Raw genomic sequence first — 21,541 nt, forward strand, 5'->3', positions numbered from 1 at the left:
TTTTATACATCGAAATTAATAGATTTCAGATTTAGGGTAAAGTTTTTTTTTGTTTTTTGTTTTTTTGCTTCCCCCAAGTTCTCTGCCTGTTACATGTCTGCTTTCTTAATTCAGGAAACGAATTTTCCTATTACGTTTTGCTCATACGACCCAGCAAAAGACTGGGCCAACGCCCACCAAGGTCTGAATGGAACTCAGCGCTGCCCACGAGCAATCTCTGAAACTTGCGACGCCTGGGCCTTGCACGTGAGCTCTGGGTGCCCCTGACCTTGGCCACCAGGCTTCTGTGCGCATGCACAATGACGTCAGCCTCTGACCCGTGCACCGTTGCTTGGTTACAGCCATTCTGGGCTGAGAGATTCCAAACTGCCTACCTCGCTGCTGGGATATTGTGGCGACAGGGAGTTGGTTGCTCTAGAGTCTGCTGTTGGTTGGGCTCGGGAGAAAAAAAGCGTGAGAAGTGCCGAGGAGGTTCTGAAGCCCTTAGGCTTGGCCATGAAGAAGCTTTTTGGCTTCGGGCCTCCGAAGGTCAGGTCCCGCTCGGTTTTCAGAAAGAGACCACAGAGCGGTGATGTTGGCCGGCAGCCTGAGACTGGAGATGGCATCTCCTTGGAGTCCAGGTGCCGCATCCGAGGCAGAGACCTCCAAGAAATCCACAAAGCTGCCTACAGGGGCGACGTATCAGAAGTGCAGAGGCTTCTCTCGCTCCATCCAGACAGATTGAATGACAGAGACAGGAAGAAGAGGTGAGAAGGACTGCGAGGCCAGTGGCCACGGGCGGGCCCGGAGGAGGCTGGGGGGACCTGGGAGAGGGGCTCACCCGCCCGGCTCATCCAGGTGGAGCTCAGCCCTCCTGTCACCCAGGGCTGTGCTGGGTTCCCTCGCGGGTGGGACCTTACCTGGGGGCCACTGCCCAGGCCGACTTTGTGAGCACCAGGAACAAAATCTCAAGGACCCGTCACTCATAATTCCCCTTATAAAGCACTTTACTGACAATTTTAAAGAAATGTAACTAAATATCAATAATAGAGATGAAAAGAAGTATATACAGCATTTTAGTTTTGATGTGCACAGTTTGAGACCATATTGTTAAATACTATAGAAAAGTGCATAATGAGAAAACGAATTCCCATAATAGAGCAACTTGTGGGCTAAAAGTTCAGCTAAAACCCAGTGTCCGTTTTACATCAGTGCACACCCAGGTATGTGTGGTGTCTATTGAGGGGCCTTAGAAGGGAAGCTTCCAGTGGCAGATGCTGTGGTCAGTCTAGGAACACTTGTTTTCTCACCGTCTGTGCTCTGCCTCTAGTTATGTTTTACATAAGCCGACTAAACTCGCAGGGTTTTAAAAGTTTTGGGCTGCACATGTAGTCTCTTTGATTGGAGTGATAAAATTAAGGATCATTTTGTATTTGGTACAGTAGACAAAGAATTGCCCTTCTAGGTGTCAACAGGCGCTCTATTGCCACAATTTCCTTACTAAGAGCTGAAAAGAGAGATAAATGATTGGAATATAGCAGAAAATGCCCAAACACCCTAATATATGTCAGATGCTAGAGCTGGATAGTGGTGACATTTCACGTTAGTAGAAAAGATGAATTCCTCGTGAATGATGGAGAAATACCTGTTAATTATTTGGGGGAAATTCGTTAGATTTTCATACCACAAAAATAAGTTCCAGATGTACTATAGATTAAAAATTATAAATATATGAAATGGGGAAAGTACCAGAAGAAAACAGAAATGCCTATTTATAGACTTTTTATGTTGGCAAAGACTTCAAAAGCAAGAGTTCAGAAGGTTGGTTGAGCAATATAAGAAATGAAAAGTCTCTGTATATCAGAAAATAATAAATTAAAAGAAAATGTACTTCCAAATTATGTACGGCATACGTATATCAGAGAAAAAGTGTATCTTTGTTTTATAGCGAAGTCTCTGAAAACAACAAAAAAAAAGCACTCGAATTTTGAATTGGACCAAGTTCTTTCTGTGTATCTTTCAGTGACCAATATTTAGTGTCCCAGGTAAAATAAAGGAATTAAAGTTGAAAGAAAAATGAAAAACCTTTTCCATCCTCAAAGGGTGAGAAAACGAAGAGCCATGGTATTTGTACTGCTGCTTCAAATTTAAGTTGCTTCTGACTTTTCAAACAGGCAGTTTGGTGATAAGTACCACATTTAAAAATGTATATTCCCTTTACCCATCAATTCCAAGTACTAAAATATCTTTATGAAATAATTAGATAAATCACATACAATTTGTTTTTCTCAGCACTGCTTACAATATCAATGTATTGTGAAGAACTCACATCAACGGATTTCGTAAATAAATTGCAGTGCATCCGTAGGATGGAATTACCTGAGACAGTTGAAGGTGGTATGGAAAATACGTACATGTGTACGTGCAAAGATGTACTTTGGTAGATCGGAAAAGGAGAAAAGCATTCCTTTGATTATACACACACACAGACTGTGATGTTATTTTAGCCAAAAATATGTGCAAACTTGATATCTGAGTATTTGTACTGTGACATTTTCCTTTTTAAAAAATCTGATGTCTACACTGAACATATACAGAAATTCTAGTAACAGTTTATTATTAATAAAGTAATCCCAGGTAATATTTCATTATTCCCAGAAATAAGAATCTTGTAAACAACTAAAATAGATTAAAACAATGTCTGTTTTCTACATTTTATTTTTGTTTTTTTAACGATTGGTATTTTCTGGCAACTTTTAGCCTCTTCAGAAGTAAAGGCAGTCTTTTTATCTGTGCCTGTAGAAGTTCATATATGTATAGTTGTAAATACACTTACTTTTTTTTTTATTATATAGAGCTTCATTACCTATAATATTAAATAATTTTTGATTAATCATTTTGGTTCTGTCTTTATGGAAATCAACAATAGCACATATAAGTGATCATTACTATTGCAGAAGTACCGCTTTACTATAAAAATTGTGTTTAAAAATATTGAACTCTCCAGCTCTAGTTATCCATTCTTCCAATCCATTCATTCATCAAATATACCCTGAATAACTGTGACGCAGCAGACACAGTCTACTCAGGACTCTCAGAATCTGTCTCTCAGGCCCTTTTCATCCTTAAAAACTTTATCTTGCCTAGAAGGAGCAAAATAAAAAATTGTAAATGAAAGTATTAGTACCTAATCTCAATTGAAGCTTTTCCTCCCTCATTTCAAACAAAAGGATTTCTACAGTTAGGACATTGTGAACAGTGACTAAACTTGCTGTTTAGCTAGTGTACAATAGTATTAAATATGAATATTGATCATTGGAAATCATCCGATTTTCATATAATCTATGAATCTAAACAGTCAATGAAATGAGCCATCCCTAGTCACTTGAATCCTGAGTCTCCTTTGGCTTCAAGTTTCTTGAAAATCAAAACAAGAATTACTTTGTGATTTTAGTCCTCTTTCCCCATGAGGTTCTTAAGAATGAACATTTACTTAGATGCCAACTTATGACGAGAACTGCGGAAGGTCTGGTGTGTTTCCATTATTTCACTTCACGTCGGGCACCACGGGAGGTAGGATGCCCGTTCTCGTAAGTACCAGTAAGAAATTATTTAAATGCTGCCAACTATACTTTCAAGGCGTTCTGAACTATACATTACCTTCCAGGGTGAGAGGTGTTAAAATATGAAAAAAGAAGCATCTTAGAACCAGTGCAGTGCAGTGTTCTTTCTTACTCCTTAAAATATGGCTGCAAAGTGGGTAGAATGATATCATTTTACTTCATTGAAATGTTGTCTTGTAAAGTAGTAGTGATGGTAATAGTTCTGATAATATTACCAAACAGTTATTGAGCTGTGTGTTTTGTGCTAGGAAGCTAAGTAAACACTTTGCATAGATTCCCATTTAAGCCAACAACAGTGTCCTGTGATGTTAACTACTGTTTTTATGCCCCTTTTGTTGATGAGGAAAGGGAGGCACACAAAGGCTAAGGGACAGCTAATAAGTGGTAGTTCAATTAGGAGCAAACCCGAGTTGAGCTGATTCCCCACGTCATGCTCTCTGTAGTCACACAGGCTGCTCTTTCATTAGTGTGGCGAGTAACAAGAGCTCGTGAATATTGTCCTTTGTGCAGAAGAAAACTCCATGTTGGGTTTGAAGGCATTGGAGTAGTGCGTCATGTTTACAATTGCGTGCAGAACTGCATGTTTGAGACAGTGCCCTGTAATGTCCTAAATGTCCTCTCACCCTTACAGGACTGCTCTCCATTTGGCCTGCGCCTTTGGCCATCCGGAAGTGGTGACTCTTCTAGCAGAGAAAAAATGCCAGATGAATTTCGGTGACAACAAAAACAGGACGGCTCTAATGAAGGTATGTGGTAGCCTGCTCTGTCAACAGGAGATGGATTTGATTTCAGTATTTAGAATAAGAATGAATGTATCTTAATTAACTATAACAAATGGTGGAAACTTGTGGAATGCTTACTTTGAATTCCCCAAATTTACCGTTTATTTAATGACGTAATCCTGACAGGCCGTGGAGTGCCAGGAAGAGCAGTGTGCAACAATCCTACTAAAACATGGAGCGGACCCAAATATGAAGGACTTCCGTAGCAACACGGCTCTCCACTACGCGGCCATGGGGCACAACACTGCGATAGCTGAACAGCTGCTGCAATACCAGGCAGATATGGAAGCAACCAATGAGGTATAGATCCACAGACTGTATTTACACAATACTTGTAATACATGTGTTTCAGCCACAAGCATTTTATTTCTAGTCGATATATACTGCATGCTGTACATCGGGCCCTGTCGCCATAGAATCAAGTCCAAAGCCAAGTCAGGCAGGGGAAATGGGGTGCCCACAGAAAGGGCCCAGCTCTGTCCTGTAACAGTCCTGTTACTGCATAGGAGTGGGTGCCAGGCTCAGAGCCCACCAAGGACTGAAGGCCTGGGGGAAGGGAAGTATGTGGGGGTGGCTGCTGCAGGGCAGGGCCTAGGAGATGGGTGCTCCTGGGGGTGGGTGGGTGGAGGAGTGGAACCTGGGTCCCGCTGGGGAGCTGGGGGTGTGCAGGTGGGGAGGGGAAGCAGCAGGACACAGGCCCTGAGCAGCCCAGGCCTCGGGGGTTCTGAAGATTGGGGCAAGAGGGCCAGTCACGTCTGGACATCCAGCAAGGGCATGCGCCTGTGCTCGTAGCCACTCTGCCAGCCACGGCCCCCTTGGGGTCTCCACCTCGGAGTGGGGCTCTTGCTCAGCCTCGTGGAGACGCTGGGCGGGTTGTAGGTGTACAGAGGGAGCAGGTGATGGGGACGCGTTCACCCCTTTTTGTTCCTGGACATACATCACGTCTGGCCACTGCCACCCAGCAGGAACGCCCTTGGTTGACACAGGAAAAGTCAATTTTACATCTTTGGAAGCTCAAGCGTTCCCTGAATGCAAACAGTTGGAACTTAATTTTCTGAAATTTCACTTTACATGATGATACCTCTAAAGTAGCAGTAGAGGGTACAGCTCTCCTTTATGCACTTACGACAAATTAGTTGTGAAAACACAACTGGTTACAGGCAACACTTCCTTTTTTAAGTGTTTTTTTCACGTTCGAGTTGTTTTCCAATTAAGGCAAAACAATGCAGGAAAGCAAAATTTGTCTTTGAAATCGGCATTACCTTAAAACTCCAACAAGCAAAGGCATTTTACAATGTCATAGAAATCTTCCTGCTGTTGACAAGTTGCTATTTATAAACAAGTGATTTATATAAAGCGATTTAGCTCTCATTGGCCAAAGCCTAAGAGGGAAAAAGGAAATGGAAAGGAAATAACAATCCGAAATATGCAGGGCAATTTGGAAATTTGACTTTTGAGGGGAAATAACAAGAAGAGGTTTTTCAAAAACTCATGGACATAGACAACTGTACAATATTTACCGGAGGGTAAAGGGGGGAGGGGTCGGAAGAAGAGAGAAAAGGGGGTCAAATATATGGTGATGGAAGGAGAACTGACTCTGATAGTGAACACACAATACAATACACAGATGATGTATTATAGAAATGACACTTGCAACCAACATAATTTTACTAACCAATGTCACCCCAATTAATTTAATTAATAAAATGAGGTTGTTGTTTTTTTATTTTAGTTTTCCTTCAGTTTATATGCTCAGTCAAGGTCCTCTTAAGTGTTGGGGGATAACAATCCTTACTTTGGGAGAGAGAGTCAGTGAGTTGTAAACTTCCCTGAGACCACAACGAGGAAGGCTCCGAATCCACCAGATTGCAGTGAACAGGTGGCAATTAAGTGGGAAACGAGGGAAGGACAGATAATTAAGTGACGTATCATCCTGTTCTGGCAGGAAGAGCCTCCTCGGTAAGAGTCTAAACTCTGCTGTGAAGTCTAGACGTCCCATGAGAAGTAAGGAGTTTAGCAATAAGGAAATCAAGTTGCATTTTGAGTTTATTAATCCCGTTGCCACTCCTACCCAGGAAATTAAGTGTGGTTTTCATAAGTGACATGCCTCTTCCACTTTTATTTGGCCTAATCCTCAATGTCAGAGGAAATTGGCGACATAGGCGAGAGAAGAGACCGAAGTGATCGTCTACTGGACGAGTTCTCGGCTAGACTTGTGCTGGCGAACCACACCCACCCTAGGAACTTTCAAAACATTTACAGCCACTTACAAGCTAGGCTCTTCCCTGAAGGTTTTGACTGAGTAAAGCTAATAAGGCCTGGACATGTGTCATTTAGAAAGACTTCCCTGAGATTCTGATACAACTCTTGGTTAAGAACTACTAGTGCAGCATATCAAATCGCAGATCTCAAATACTTAAGAAATCTCTGGAAGAGGTGGTGTATGAGAGGTGATTTTCCTTCGGCTCTCTCCTTCCCAACACTCTTCGCCTGACTTTTGAACTGTCTGTACCTCTGGGCTCGAGAAGTGGAAGGAAATATCAATGGCAGTATCTACTGGCTTAAAGAAGAACACGTTTTCCCTTTCAGCCATCAGTCATTCACTGGTGCTCAGGGATTCTTGAGAAATTTGCTGATGGGTGGTCCCCTGATGCGTTGAATCGGGCCCTTTAAGAATTTTGCATGTTTGTTTGTGCTCAGGTTGTGAGATCAACAAATGCTTACTGCAAGCAGGGTTTTCCTGCAGTAATAGGAAATTGTGAACCTACTTTTTTGCCTGTTGTTCTGTAAATCTCCAGTTTTCTTTGTTTTTTAATTAAATTTGTTGGGATGACAATGGTTATTGTATTTAAATAGGTTTCAAGTGTACATTTTTATAATGCGTCATCTATATGTCATATTATGTGTTCACCACCCAGAGTCAGTTCTCCTGCCTTCACCATATATTTGACTCTACTACTATCCCCGAACCCTCCTCTACTATCCACTGTCCCACCTCACCCTCTGGTAACCACGAAACTGTTGTCTGTGTCTATGAGTTTTGGTTCTTTGTCTTGTTCATCTGTTGCTTTCAGTTTCATATCTCACAAATGAGTGAAATCATATGGTCCCGACTTTTTTTTGTCTCATTTATGTCACATAGCATAATAATCTCATGATCTATCTGATCTGTGTTGCCCCAAATGGCAGCATTTCATTTTTCCATGGTAGAGTAATATTCCATTGTGTATACATACTACATCTTCTTTATCCAGTCATCTGTTGAAGGACAGTTCGGTTGTTTCCATTCCTTGGCCACCGTAAATGATGCTGCAATGATCCAAAGTGTGTGATAAACTCTCTCAGTATGTCTGTGACATTCATACAACCATGGCATAATCACGATGGTAGGTTTAAAGATCAAATCCCATGAAGTTAGTACTAATACAGATGGGAAGTGTTACTAATGTAGTGTCAGGAGTCCTATAGTGTAATTATCCATTGGATTAACAATCTATAAAAAGTAAATAAAAATAGATAGTGCTTTGAATAAGAGTTGGAAAAATTCTTGAAGTGGGTATGAGTCTCAGTGACACTTGTATTGCATGTTGGGGCCCCATTTTTTAATGAAGCATATGATACTAAAAACCGGAAAGATTTTACGTGCAAATATTCGCATTAGACACAAGCATTTGGAAACAGCAAATATGAAATGCCAAATGGCTATAGACTAATTGTGGCTCCTAGATATTTACTTTCCCTACGTATGTTGAGTCAACATGGAAAGTTTTGGAGACTCATGAAGAAATAAGGATGTCAAGCTTCTCTTAAAGAATCCAGCCTGGTCCCCTTGACTCCCGACTACAGTTGGGTGTCCTGTGGCGAGGCTGTGCCTCTTTATGAGACATGTGTTCTCTAGTGTGCTGCTGTCCCCACCGGGGTTCTTCACTTATTTGGGTCACCTTCTTTGCCTCCGGAAGCACTGGAGTGTGCGATTCCTCTTTTACAGAATATTTTGATAAACATTTCAAGATTTTCAAGACATTCTATATTGGTTTATTATATGTATTTTATATTAATCTCCTTAGAATGATAGTGAGTTTTTCAAGCTGGAATTCCTAAGTTGTTTTTCTTTAAAAAAATAAAAATAAATTAAAAAGACCGTCTTTTTCATTATACGTCCTATAAATAATCATACCCATTGAAATGTCTTTAAGTCTTATGGGTATAATTGTAGATGTTACGCATATTCCAGACAGTATTCCACCTTCCTCCTCAACATAGTTCCTTAAACATGCAAGTGGTTTAGTCGCTTTCGTTATGCTAAAAATAATCCATGTAGATCAGTATTAAAACGTTAACTGAGAAGCCATGATATTTTATTTCTGATTTATATTTTGCGTGAGTTATACAATAATTTTAAATAGAAATTAAACTAGAACCAAAATAAAAACAGATTTTTTCAAAAAGTAGGTAGGCATTGGGGTCCCAAGATTATCATTGTAACTGAAATGCAATTTCATATTGAGTTTATCAACAGCTAAGATAAAAACTTATTGTCTCACAATTGGAGAAAACCCATGGACCATTTAGTGATAAGCAATCAAAGATCATTTGAAGCCTAACTCTTTTTAATTTAGAATCCATTTCCTTAGTGACCCTTTTGGAGCAGGAGAGCCTGAAGTTGACATTTGGGATACTGAGAACACTGATAGAAGAGAAGCAAGCAAGTTTGTATAAGCTGCAGAAAACCTTCACCTCTGTTGGAAAACTCTCCAAATTGTATCCCTAATATTCTATGATGTTTCAGACGTTAACGTTTGCCACAGAAAAGTATTGTCAGATCGGGATTAAGCAGCCTGAAACACTTCTTTAGTAATGGGCATATAGAGCACAGTTTTATAATACTTCTCAAACACAGGTGATCTTTCTGGAATCTTCCTACTGGGGCACAGTAAATGATTTCTGGTAAAGTACATATTCTTTGGAATACAATGTAACAAACACTACCCCAGAAATAGTTATTTAGGTTATCAATTCAATAAAACGACTTAAAGCATTTGTGTCTATGTTTTCGAGCTTGGAGATACAGGGGTGAAGAATAGCCCCTGCCCTCAGAAAGCTCCGGGTTCAGACGGGGAACGATAAAATAACTGCAGTCTAGTGTGATAGAGACTGTGATAGGAGCACAGATTCTTGGAACCAGGACTGTCAGTGTTTGAAGGGAGCTCTGGAGAGTGAGGTGAAGTTCATCTGTTGGAGAGGAAGGAGGAGGGTATTTTAAAGGGAAGAGCCGCAGATGACAGCACAGAGGGCTACTTTGTATTTACTTTCTCTAGTGTATGTTCAAGTTTAGAGGATCTTTTATGAGTTTTCAAATTCAATTTAGAACTATGTAGTTTTTTAAACTATAAATTGTTTTCTCTGTTTTACAGTTTGATTTTACACCACTTTTAGTTGCTGTGCATAAGAACAGCCAGAAAATGGTGGAATTTTTACTCGAGAGACATGCAAACATACATGCAGTTGATAAGTGGAAAAGGTACAGTTGTTTGTTCTTTTTTAAAAAAAACAGTATTGTTTTAGAGTGGTAACAGTCACTCAAGTCACAAAGATTAAATTAATAAGAAGACAATTATTCTATAATTACAAAGTTATCAATATCAGCACGTCATCATTTAGGAAGAAAAGCAATTATTCTGACTGGTGAACAGAAGAAGCATATCCTGCAGGATTCATATTCATTTATGATATCGACTGATGTCATTTGTCATTGTAGTTTTTGGTCACGTGGTATTATATTAGCTAAAGGGTTTTCACAGTAATGTTACTAGTTTTGTATAGTATGGACTCTAACTTAGTTTCTGATGCAATATTAGATTTAGTCTCTCTGACATTTTTTTTAACCTCTACTGTGTATTCAGTTTTCATTAAAAGATACACATTAAATGTAAATAGGAGTTGATTTGTTGTTCGGATGACTCTGCTTTACATTGTTTTCTTCAAGGAATGGTGATGTTGTAGGGTTTTCCCTAAGCGACTGTGAATTACTACTACCAGACAGTCCTCAGTTTTTATCCTTCTTCATTTCTAGTCTATTTTGATGTTGTTTGTTTTCTATTTTTAATTGGTATTTAACCGAATAAACTTTTTCTTTAATGAAGACAAGCCATGGATGGGTGATAAGAAAAGAGATGGGCTTTCAGTTCATTCAGGACTGGGTTCAATGCTCAGCTTTCCTACGTGTCACGTGTGTGACCATAGGAACGTTACTGTCATCACCACACATGTTTCCCGATGTGGAAACGAGGGAAATAATATCTCCTTCAAGGATGGTCGTGGGTCATGACCTGGCATGTGATTCAGTGCCCGGCACATGCTATGAGCACCATTAACTGAACGATGACAAAATTACTAGAATTATTACTAATATTATTGTTTTGAGCCTGCCAAGTAGCTTTAACTTACGTGACTTCTGGCTGACTTTGGATGCACCATATATAAGACTAGGAAGAAACAGGAATTCTTGATTGAAATCTTCACCTCCTTCAGATAAGTGACCTCAGCAGAGTTACTTGTCTATTAAAGAACTTTAAATTAGCAACTTCTAGGTAGTACCTAAGTGGGGCAAGAGGCTTTTTTGTTTGTATGTTCTTTTGTTCCTTGATTGTAGCCTTGGACATAATTTAAAAGATGAACTCTTAAGCGTGTAAATGGTCGATTCTATACAGACAAGCAATATATTGAACTCAGTAAAGACTATCACTGGTGCTGTTTACATAACTTAAAGTTCCTAAGGGTGAAGTGATCTCTCTGTTATTTCAGAACGGCCCTCATACTTGCTGTAAAGTATGCATCCTCAAATACAGTCGTGCTTCTGCTTCAGGCAGGTGTTGATGTCTTTGCTCGAGATTGCATTGGATGGACTGCAGAAGACCATGGGATTATTAGAGGTTTTGAGGCGTAAGTGTTTACATTGAAATGCTAGTTATCACCAAACTGAGCTTCAAAACACTTTAACTGTTACTTCTTAGGTAACAGGTGAGACTTCATAACTGGGCTCAGGCAGTGGGGGAATGGCAGTGAGTTAGTAGACATCCTCAGCCAGAAACCAAACAACCGGTCAGACGTGTAAGACGTAGCAAAGGGACAGATTCCTTATCACACAACTTTGAAGACCTTTATCTTTAGGGATCCCAACGTTCTCCATTTCATCCCAAGCATAACCCCTGTGTGTCAGGTACCAATAATGTTTCTTCTCTGACTTTTCCAACTAGTTATTTGGGGGTGTAAAATGTACAGTTTAGCAGGAAATTCTCTACTTTATGGAGGCTATCGGCTGTGCTCCCCCCTTGAATTTTTCAAGAAGCCAAAGTGTTCCCTAAGGCCAAGGGGGACCATCCTCTTTCACAAGTCAGATGGAGAGGGAAGGAAGGTCATTCTGGTCATTCATTGGCTTCCATTGATTGTGTTGCTGCACGGTTGCTATAGAAACGGGTCCTGTGGTCATGACTACCTGTGCTCCCAGGTGCCCTTGCTGATCCCGAGTCCTCGGTGTTCATGGTTTCCCACACTTGGAATTCCAAGTGATGATATTTTTTACTCGACACACATGGGCTTGCTTACATTCTCAGCCCCTATTCCAGAGCACCAGCACCCTGTCGCGGGAGCTTGGACTTCTAGCTTTAGCCACACACACCCTTCCCCAACACTGAAAACCTATGCGGGGCCCACATCTCAGCCCAGACCTCGTGATGACTTACCCTTTTGAGTGTCTTGTTGTGTCCTCTGCTAGCACATGTTAGTTGCAACGTTCTGAGCTGTCAGAGAGGTGCCAGTAATGCTGCAGGAAAAGATCAGACTTTCCTTTCTCCTTTGTTACCAGATCTGTACCCCAAGGCCACTTGCTGTCCCATGGAGTATCTTTCCTTAGGTCCTGGAAGGTCCCATAACGCCTTTCCCAGAGTAGTAGGCACTAACTTGCCTGCGATTCCTTAGTTGAGATGAGGCTCAGTGATCTGTTTTCCAAAATAATGAAAATCTCTCAAGTGACTTGACTCTGCCTCAGGTTTCAGAATATTTAAAGTTGTGCCTGACATGGAAGCCAGTACACAGAAAGCTCTGGATCTAAAGGAGGTTACTTGGTGTTAGAATAGCTGCACCCCTTCCATGCCTCATGAGTGTGCATGTGTTATATCTTCCAAGTCAACTGCGGATGCCTAGGAAGGTTGGAAAGTTCTGATAGTTCAGAGTTTCAGGAGGTAAACATGAGACAGAAGTAGTCCAAGCCAGATCTAGGCTTCTATAAGTTTTCTGCCACTGGTGTGATTAGCTACGATAATAGGGGGCAATTATGTTATCTGACTTATTGAGGGAAAATATTTCTAAATGCATTTAATTACAAATTATATAATAGCTGAGATGTACTGAATTACAAACCACAAAGAAAGAGTAGCTAATAACCAAAATTGAAAACATTTTCTGTAAACTGCAACATTTGAATATTAGCTAGAACGTATGAAAAGCACACATTAGGTTTATTTGGAATTGCAAAATAATGTCAAATCTAAAGCTCAAAAAAACTTATTCCATTGGCTTACCATTTTGCTGTATTATCTGTTTGATCCTCTGACAACCTGTACAATAAGGCAGTGAGATGCTTGGTTTGTAGAGAGAACTCTGAGCCAAACAGCAGTGACGTCTCCGAAAATGGATCTTGTGGACTATGGAACTAGGATTTCTGAGTTCACGACACTTGCCCCTGCTAACTCTAACTAACTGACTGAGCTATACTGCCCTCAACATGACTGGTTCACCTTGCTTTTTTGTCTTCTTTAATCACATGCTTAAGAAAAATTTTGTACAACTTACCATGTTTTTTTTTGTTTTTTTTTAACTTAAATTTGTAGGGGTCACAATGATTAGCAAAATTACATAGGTTTCAAATGTACAATTCTTTAATATATTTTCTATACATCACATTGTGTTTTGACCACCCAGAGTCAGTTCTCCTTCTGTCACCATGTATTTGACCCCCTTTACCCTTTTCTACTATCCTCTCTTCCCCTTACTCTCATAACCACTGAACTGTTGTCTATGTCTATGAGTTTTTGTTTATTTGTTTGCCTTTAGAACTTACAAAAGTGAAGCGTATGGGATAATTCAAGTTTTATATTAACTCAGACATTACCTGAAATACTCTGAGAAATCCATGTTTTGATAAATGTTTTCGTGTCAGTATTAAGACAGTAATATTATCACCTCTTTTATACATAGCAACGCCAAACTAATTTCTGATTTTAAAAGAGAAACATGCAAAAAATCTTCTGACAAGAACAGTCGAGGTAAGACTCCTAATGGTGAAGTATTCTTTGTGGTCCTACCAGACATACAGTAAGACTCAGAAAGTTTTGCTATTGAAAGAGCTGTTAAAAAATGTGTATATTGCATGTATATTTTTTCTTTCTTAGTTAATGTTTTTCTTAATAGTCTAGCATTCAGAATTATTATAAAAGTTAATTGTAGGTAATTTAAAATCTGAGAGAGTATTGTGTGAAAAGAAACTCATTGATCTAGTCATGTCCTCTACAATTCCATATGATATTTTTGTCAATAAGAAAAACGATTTTTAAGTTACTATGTTGTATGTTTCTTGTATCATCACCTTGCAACAAGTTGGACTTGTTGTAAACATGAAAATTTGTTTAAATTTTCCAGCAAATGGATTACATGTAGTGAATGAATTCTTGTTACTACATAGTGGTTTGTCTCACCGTAATGTAACTCACACTGGGAGCTCCACAATACCTTCCTAGTCCCATAAACAAATGGCAAACAATAAGAACTGCAAAACTTAGCCAGTGTGAAGGAAGGGCAGTGAGACTGTTTTTGAAAGGTATCTCCTATTACAAGTCAGTAAAGCTGTGCCTTGTTGAGAAGCATGGTTATTTTCCATGTGGATATGCCACCAAGGTCTCACTATTATCACCTTTTTTCCTCATAAGTCAAAACAGAGTGAGACGTGTTGACCTCATTAGAAGAAGATGTTTTCTTCTGTTAGTTGGATAGTTGCCATGACAGTGTAATTTCTCTAGAACAAGATGCTCCGTAGCCATTAGTCAAAAGATAATCATAATAAATGTTCCCATAGCCTAACTTAGGACTCTAACAATTATAATAAAAGTACAGAAAAGTTTCACAATGACAAAAACGCTATTTACTCACTGGATGTGGCACCTTGTGCATTGTGCAATCTGAAATGTCCGAGGACCCCTTTAACTTAGTGGACCTCTATCAAAGCGCTTGTGTCGGTGGTTTTGCAAGTTATAGGAAACACACAGATGAAACGGAATTTGTCCTTATTGTGCCCCTAATACTTTAGAGCTGTCCCTGGTTTATTTCTTAGTTTCTTCAAACAGAATTTTCAAGGGCAATGTTTTCATTCATTTATTTATTTGCCTCTGCAGCCGTTTGCTATGTAACCTTCAGGTGTCTTTTAGGTACTAAGTGTCATTTTGATGTTGCAGAAGACAAGCGTTTTAAAACCACGTCCCTACCCTCCAAGAGCTTGTTCTTATCATTGTCATTTCTATTATTTACTGTACTTTACACAGTGCTTACTAGGTGCCAGGGCCCACTGAGAGCTCATCATTATCATTACTGTTTTTCATTGGGTGTGTAGTATGAGATCTGACATTTAAGTTCGAGAACTTGCCACCGTGCACTTACATTGGCAGCACTGTACAAACAGCTCAGTAAGGTTTCATAACCTTGGTATACCGGTGTCTCATAGTTGCGTTCGTGTAGATGTGTGGCAGTGTCTCGCTGAGTGGCACTCATTATTGTTGTTGCATGTTTTTGTGTGCATTGCGAGGCTGTCTGAGCTTGAATTAGAGCTATGACCAAACATTAAATTTCGTGCTACACTTGGCAAGAGTGGAAGTGAAATCAGGGATAGTATGTTAGTCCAGGTTCATGGAGATAATGTCATGAAGAAAACGGCCGTGTACAAATGGATTAAACATTTTTCTGAGGGGAAAGATTGTGTCACTGATGAAGAGACGTCACGGTGGCCAGTAACGACCAGAACTGAGGAAAGCATTGCAAAAATTCATCGAATTGTGAGTCAACATCATTGGCTGCCTGTGAGAAGCAGAGCAAACCCATTAAATGTTAGAAGAAAACAACCTCAACATTTGGCCCTCTATTCATGGCTGTTGCATGATGGCATTGCATCAGCTCACATGGCACCATCTGTGAGAGAGGTTTTAGCCAGTAAACAAATAACTGTATTGACACAACCACCCTACTCACCTGATCTGGCCCCCAATGACTTCCTTCTTTACCTGAAGATAAAGGAAATACTAAAAGGAACACATTTTGATGACATTCAGGATATCAAGGGTAATACGACAACAGCTCTGATGGCCATTCTAGGTAAAGAGTTCCAAAATTGCTTCACAGAGTAGACTAGGTGCTAGCGTTGGTGCAGAGCTTCCCAAGGGGTGTACTTCAAAGGTGACCATAGTGATCTTCAGCAGTGAGGTATGCAGCACTTTTTCTAGGATGAGTTCGTGAACCTAATTGTTCAGACCTCGTGGGCCAGACACTTGATGTCCATGATGACGATTTCGGTTATAAAAATCTGGGTAGGATTTAAGGGAAGTATGCAGCGTGAGTGGGAGTTGTCCAGATAAAGAGGCAGAAGGACCATGTTGGGCAGGGGAACCAATAACCAAGAGTACAGGTTTGGCAGAAGGAACTGCAGACATAGGCTAAGATACACAGTGAACTCTGCAGGATTTACGAGCAGTTCAGTTTTGATGCTATAAAAAGCGTGCTGTGGGAATGGTTGAGAAGGTGGTGAATACCTAGGTAAGGGAAGCTTAGGAAAGTCTTTAGTTCTAGAGAAAGGAGTAGCTCTTATCCTGCAGGCCTTGGGAAATATATCAGTTAGAATGTTTTAGCTGCAGGTAATAGGTGACCTAATTAGCAGTGGTTGCAACAGGAGGAACCAGGATGGTTTTGGTGGGTCTGTGATGCCATCAGGATCCCTGATGTTATCCCTGTTTCAGTTGTGAGGTCGTCAGTGTTTTGTTTAAGTCTCATTTGCCTGCTGGTTAATTAGCAATGGCTCCAAGCATCATATTCTCACATTACCATATCCAAAGTCTGAAGTACTGCGTTTCTGTAGGTGTTTCTATTGTCTTTTTATGTTTTATTAATATATAGTTGGCATACAACATTATACCAGTTCAGGTGTACAACATAGTGATTTGACATTGATATACCTTGCGAGGTGATCACCACAATATGTCTGTAAGCATCTATCACCCTTCAAAGTGACTGCAATATTATTGATATTTTCCCTGTGCTGTTAACTACCTCCCTGTGGCTTAGATGTTTCATCACTGGCAGTTTGTACTTCTCTTTCACTTTCTTTTTCATTCATCGCTTCAACTCCCTCTCACCTGGGAACAATCAAGTTGCTTCATAGTAGCTATGGGTCTGTTTCTGGTTTGTTTGTTCTGCTTTTTTAGGTTCCACATATAAATGAGATGATAAGGTATTTGTCTTTCTCTGTCTTCTTTCACTTCACATAATACCTCTAAGAACTTCCATGTTGTTGCAAAGGGCAAGATTTCATCTTTTGTGGATGAGTTATTATTATATCAGTTATATTATGGATGAGTTAATTATTCTAATATCAGTTATAGTATTACTGTCCACACACACCCCACAGACACACATATCAAATCCTTTTCATCCATTCATCTCTCGAAGGTCACCTACGTTGCTTCCGTATCCTGGCTATTATATAGACTGCTGCAGCGAACATAGAGGTGCAGATATCTTTTCAAATTAGTGCTTTGGTTTTCTTTGGACAAATACCCAGAAGTAGAATTACAGGGTCTCATGGCAGTTCTAGTTTTAATTTTTTGAGGAATCTCCATACTGTTTCCCACAGTGAATATAACAATTTACAAATCCCAAAACAGTGCCGGCTCTGTTTTCCCTTTCCTCCACTTCCTTGCCGACATTTGTCATATGGGGCCATGTTGATGATAGCCACCTGACAGTTATGAGGTGGTGCTGCACTGTGGTTTTGATTTGCGTTTCCCTGATAATCAGTGATGTTCAGCTATGTGATTCTTTTAAATAGGAAGAAAACTGAGAGGCTGCCCGTAGATCCCTTAACATTTACAGGCTGGGGTACGGCACAGGCTGGTTCCCACACCAGTTAGTGGTAAAGCAGTCACTGATTAGCTCAGTATAATCATTTTTCTTTGTGGAGCTGGAGAGAGGCCATGTTCTTTGTGTATTGGCACAGGAAATATCCACACAGAGTTGTGGTTCTCCAGGGAGAATGAAGACGAAGAAATGGCAAGTGGGCAGGGACTCAGCAGTGGTTACTGCAGGGATCATGGGAGAGTTTTGAGCAGACGAGGAACAAGATGAGGTGGCATTCGGACACTCTGGTTGTGGTATAAAGCGGGGACCAGCAAGCTTATTCTGTAAAGGGCCTGATTTGAGGCCATATGGTCTCCGTCATACCTACTCAAATCTGCCATTATGGTGTGAAAGCAGTCGTGGGCCACGTGAATGGGCAAGACTGTGCTGCAGTAAAGCTTTACTTACAGAAGCTGATGGCAGGTTGCAGTTTGCTGGCCCCTCGCATAGAGGATAGATTGAAGAAAAGCGCCTAAAAATAACTGGCAGACAAAGGAAGCTTTTACTTCCTTGGACTAGTATCAGTCCACTGTGATGTTTTCACCCATCCATTATGAATGGAAAAAAAAAGTCAGGAAGGTTAATTTATTCAATTTAATATGTTGGTCTTTGCTGGCTTATGTCTTTCTCATTTGTTTTGCTGAAAAGAAATCCTGTTCATTTAGGAAGTAACAATAACAGGCGGTGGTGTTTCATTTTTTTCCCCAGCGAAAGCCATCTGCTCAGAGCCCCTGTTTGACTAGGGCAGTGGCTGTGGCAAAAGAAAGTAGAGCCTGGAGAGTGTTATGGTTAATACGGATTAGTGATGATTGCATGTAAAAAGTTAGTGGGGAGTGAGAAACTCAGATGATTCCTAGGTTTCCAGATTGTGCACTAGCATTTCAATGGGACATGAGAAGAGTGACTAGGACATTATCAGATGGAGAGAGAAGAGCAGCAGGTCAACAGGGAAGACACTTTTTTCTCTGAACGTTGAGTTTCCTGGTACATCCATGGGTAACTCATCCTCCATGTTGGATATCACTTTTTGTTCCATTTTTCACTTATTCTGTTAACCACTGCCTTTTCATACGAGTGCTGTGTTTTTAGTTTTATAAGAAATAAAGAAGCTTAGACACCAAAGGAACTCTATAATCAGTGCACATTATTATACTACAAGTGATAGTTATATGTTTTTCTGTAATTATCCCAGTGACTTGACCGATTCATAACTATTATAAAAACAGTTTTCTGCCTAGTTGCAGAAAATTGACAATGAGATCTCTCCATTTTCTCTCTAGGAACTGATTCAAGATGTTGCCATTAGGATGTTCTATTTTTTATTCTGATTAAAATAGGATGGTTGCTTGTTTTACAGTATTTTCTGACATCATTCCGTTTATCCCCTTTACGCCTTTATTCAAATATGTCCAGCTCTACAGGAATCTGCAAAAGAAGAATCAAGGAAAACAAATTTATCGACAGGTAATCTGCAAAATCTCCTTCTGACCTTAGTCATGCAGAAAACATCCACCCAAAGAATGAAAAATTCATATAATGCAATTTATTAGAGGTTCTTAACACCACAGTTAGGTTTGGTTATTCACTAGAGCACTTTACAGGCCTCATCCTGTAGTAGTGCTCACACCTGTGATTTATTACAGTGAAAGCAAAATCAGCAGAGAGAAAATGTGTATGTGACAGAGTCTGGAGCGAACCAGGTGCAAGTTTCCAAGACTCATGTCCTGTGCAGTTAGCAGGATGTGCTTAATTCCTCCACTGTGAAATTCTGGCACCACCCGTGTAATGCTGTCTAGTGGTACCACAGTCTCATGAGACTCAGTGCCTAATGCTTTCATGGCACGCCAGTCACATAGGCAGCGTCCCCCTAGCAAGTACCAACATTCCTGATTCCCAGAAGGAAAGCGAGTGTTCAGCATTAACCACCTTGTTTGTACAAGCAGTTCAGGCACCGTGAGCCACACTTAGTTAGGGAATGGCGGGAACCCTCCCCATATGCAGGTTTCCAGACACCAGCCAAGGGCCAGCCGTCCAAGTAGGACTTTCAAAGGATAGCAGTCAGGCCTGCTGTGTGAAATCTTTTCTGCACAACAGTTATAGGCCTGACTTAATTTTGGGTGTTGCTTAAAATATTAACAGCAAGTAATATGGTGACGCGCCTTGGTAATGGTTTCAGTTGTATCATCCATTAAAAATTGAAATGCTGGTTACTTTTTTGCCTTTTGGTGAGTATTTCACAGATCTTTGTACATACATTACTCTGGCAATAACCATGGCAATTATAATCTTTTTGTGTGATTAATGTTTCAGTATAGATTTTCAATAAAATCAGCATAATGCTTTCTGATTTAAAATTAGAATAAAAGTTGTCCTTTAAGTGTAGGGATGATTCCATTTTGATTCACTTGGCACTACATCTATACACCATGATACAGCGAGATGTTCATTCACATTTATCAGTTACTTTCTTGTGTAAGTATTCCAAACATGATTTGCTTTTTTTATGGAGTTTCATATGCTTCATTCAGTTGGGTGAATAATCATATTCTGATACTGGATCTTTATGTTCATTTTCAAGGTGACTGTGTTTTGAAAATAGCATTAATGTGTTCATATCTGCTAATAGCAGGTTCAGTAGAAAACTTTTTCTTTTTCTTTAATTAGTAAGCCTTCGTTATTAGAGCAGGTTTAGGTTCAGGGCAAAATTGAGTGGAGAGTACAGAAAGTCCCCTCAAAGCCCGTGTCCCTGTACACACAGAGCCTCCCTCACTGTTGACACCCTGCACCCGAGTGGTACTTTTACGATGATCGATGAACTGCACTGACTCAACATTACCACTCACAGCCCACACTTTACATTAGAGTTCACTCTTGCTGTTGTACAATCTGTGGGGTTTGACAAAAGTATAAGGACGTCTCCATCCTTCCAGTATCACACAGAATAGATTCACTCCTAGATACCCTCTGTGGCGTTTCCTCAGCCCTCTCCTCTCCCCAACCTCTGGAAACCACTTGTCTTTTTACTGCCTCTCTAGTTTTGCTTTTTTCTGAATATCGTATAGTTGGAATCATACAGTGGCCAACTTTTCGAATGTTTAAAAAATTAAAACTCCAGGGTCATTGAATGTAGTTATTCAAGATAACTTCTCTGTCTTTCGGGGGGTTTTTGTTTGGTTGCTCTTATTCACTGGCTGAGAATCTGGTGACATATGACTTACAAGCTAAAAAAACACGCTATCTATACACATTTGCCACTATGGGGAGGGCTGAGAAAAATGGCATCACACGCTGCTTGCTGCACAGCAATAACTCTTTGGACCTTCCTGCTCTATAAGGTAGGACAAGATAGACTCTCTAGCAATGGAGGGAACAATCTCAGAGGTTACACTTGATAAAACTGGAATCACAACGTCTTTCATACTTACCCTGCAATTGGAGAGATGGCGAGAAAGCATCTGTTTCCTGTGTTTGCCGCTGCAAAGTAGACTGCCTCTTGACTAAGCTGCTAATGACGGGGTGTTTCATCCTAAACTGAACACCCTTGACTGAAGAGCGGCACAAGCGGTACTGTGTACGAGCAAAACAAGTCTTCTAACTGCTCTTCATGACAGAAGTCCAGAAAAATCATGCTATTTAAATTTGCCCTTGTTAGTTTATGACAATAATTTTACTACTGATACCGTTTTCGTTCACTCTGATGGGTTTGGTTAGGATTACAATCATTGCAAGTAGCACTTGACTTGTAGCTATCCCATTTTTGCACATCCCGTTCTTTTTTCTTTCATTTGATATAAATATATACTTTCATGCACACATATATGTACCTGTATATGTGTGTTTATGTGTACGTATATATGAATACACACACACACACACACACACACACACACACACATATAGGAGAAGAAGTAGAAGTTCTTCATGTATTAATTTCCTACCAATCATATC

At 40.1% G+C, this 21,541-nt stretch overlaps 1 protein-coding gene across 1 annotated transcript in view; it reads left to right on the plus strand.

The window, feature by feature from the left end:
• The first annotated feature begins 400 nt into the window (after positions 1-400).
• LOC148756419 (ankyrin repeat domain-containing protein 26-like) overlaps positions 401-21,541 on the plus strand; it is a 43,485-nt gene continuing 22,344 nt past the window's right edge. Inside the window, exons 1-5 of the mRNA XM_088788965.1 lie at positions 401-746; positions 4,234-4,348; positions 4,511-4,684; positions 9,799-9,905; positions 11,189-11,326. Coding sequence (XP_088645091.1) covers positions 496-746; positions 4,234-4,348; positions 4,511-4,684; positions 9,799-9,905; positions 11,189-11,326 — 785 coding nt within the window. The 5' untranslated portion in view covers positions 401-495. The remainder of the gene's footprint in view (positions 747-4,233; positions 4,349-4,510; positions 4,685-9,798; positions 9,906-11,188; positions 11,327-21,541) is intronic.

The sequence above is a fragment of the Rhinolophus sinicus genome, chromosome 12 (genome assembly GCF_057876585.1).
Source record: "Rhinolophus sinicus isolate RSI-liver-muscle chromosome 12, RSI-T2T, whole genome shotgun sequence".
In the NCBI taxonomy this organism is placed as follows: Eukaryota; Metazoa; Chordata; class Mammalia; order Chiroptera; family Rhinolophidae; genus Rhinolophus; species Rhinolophus sinicus.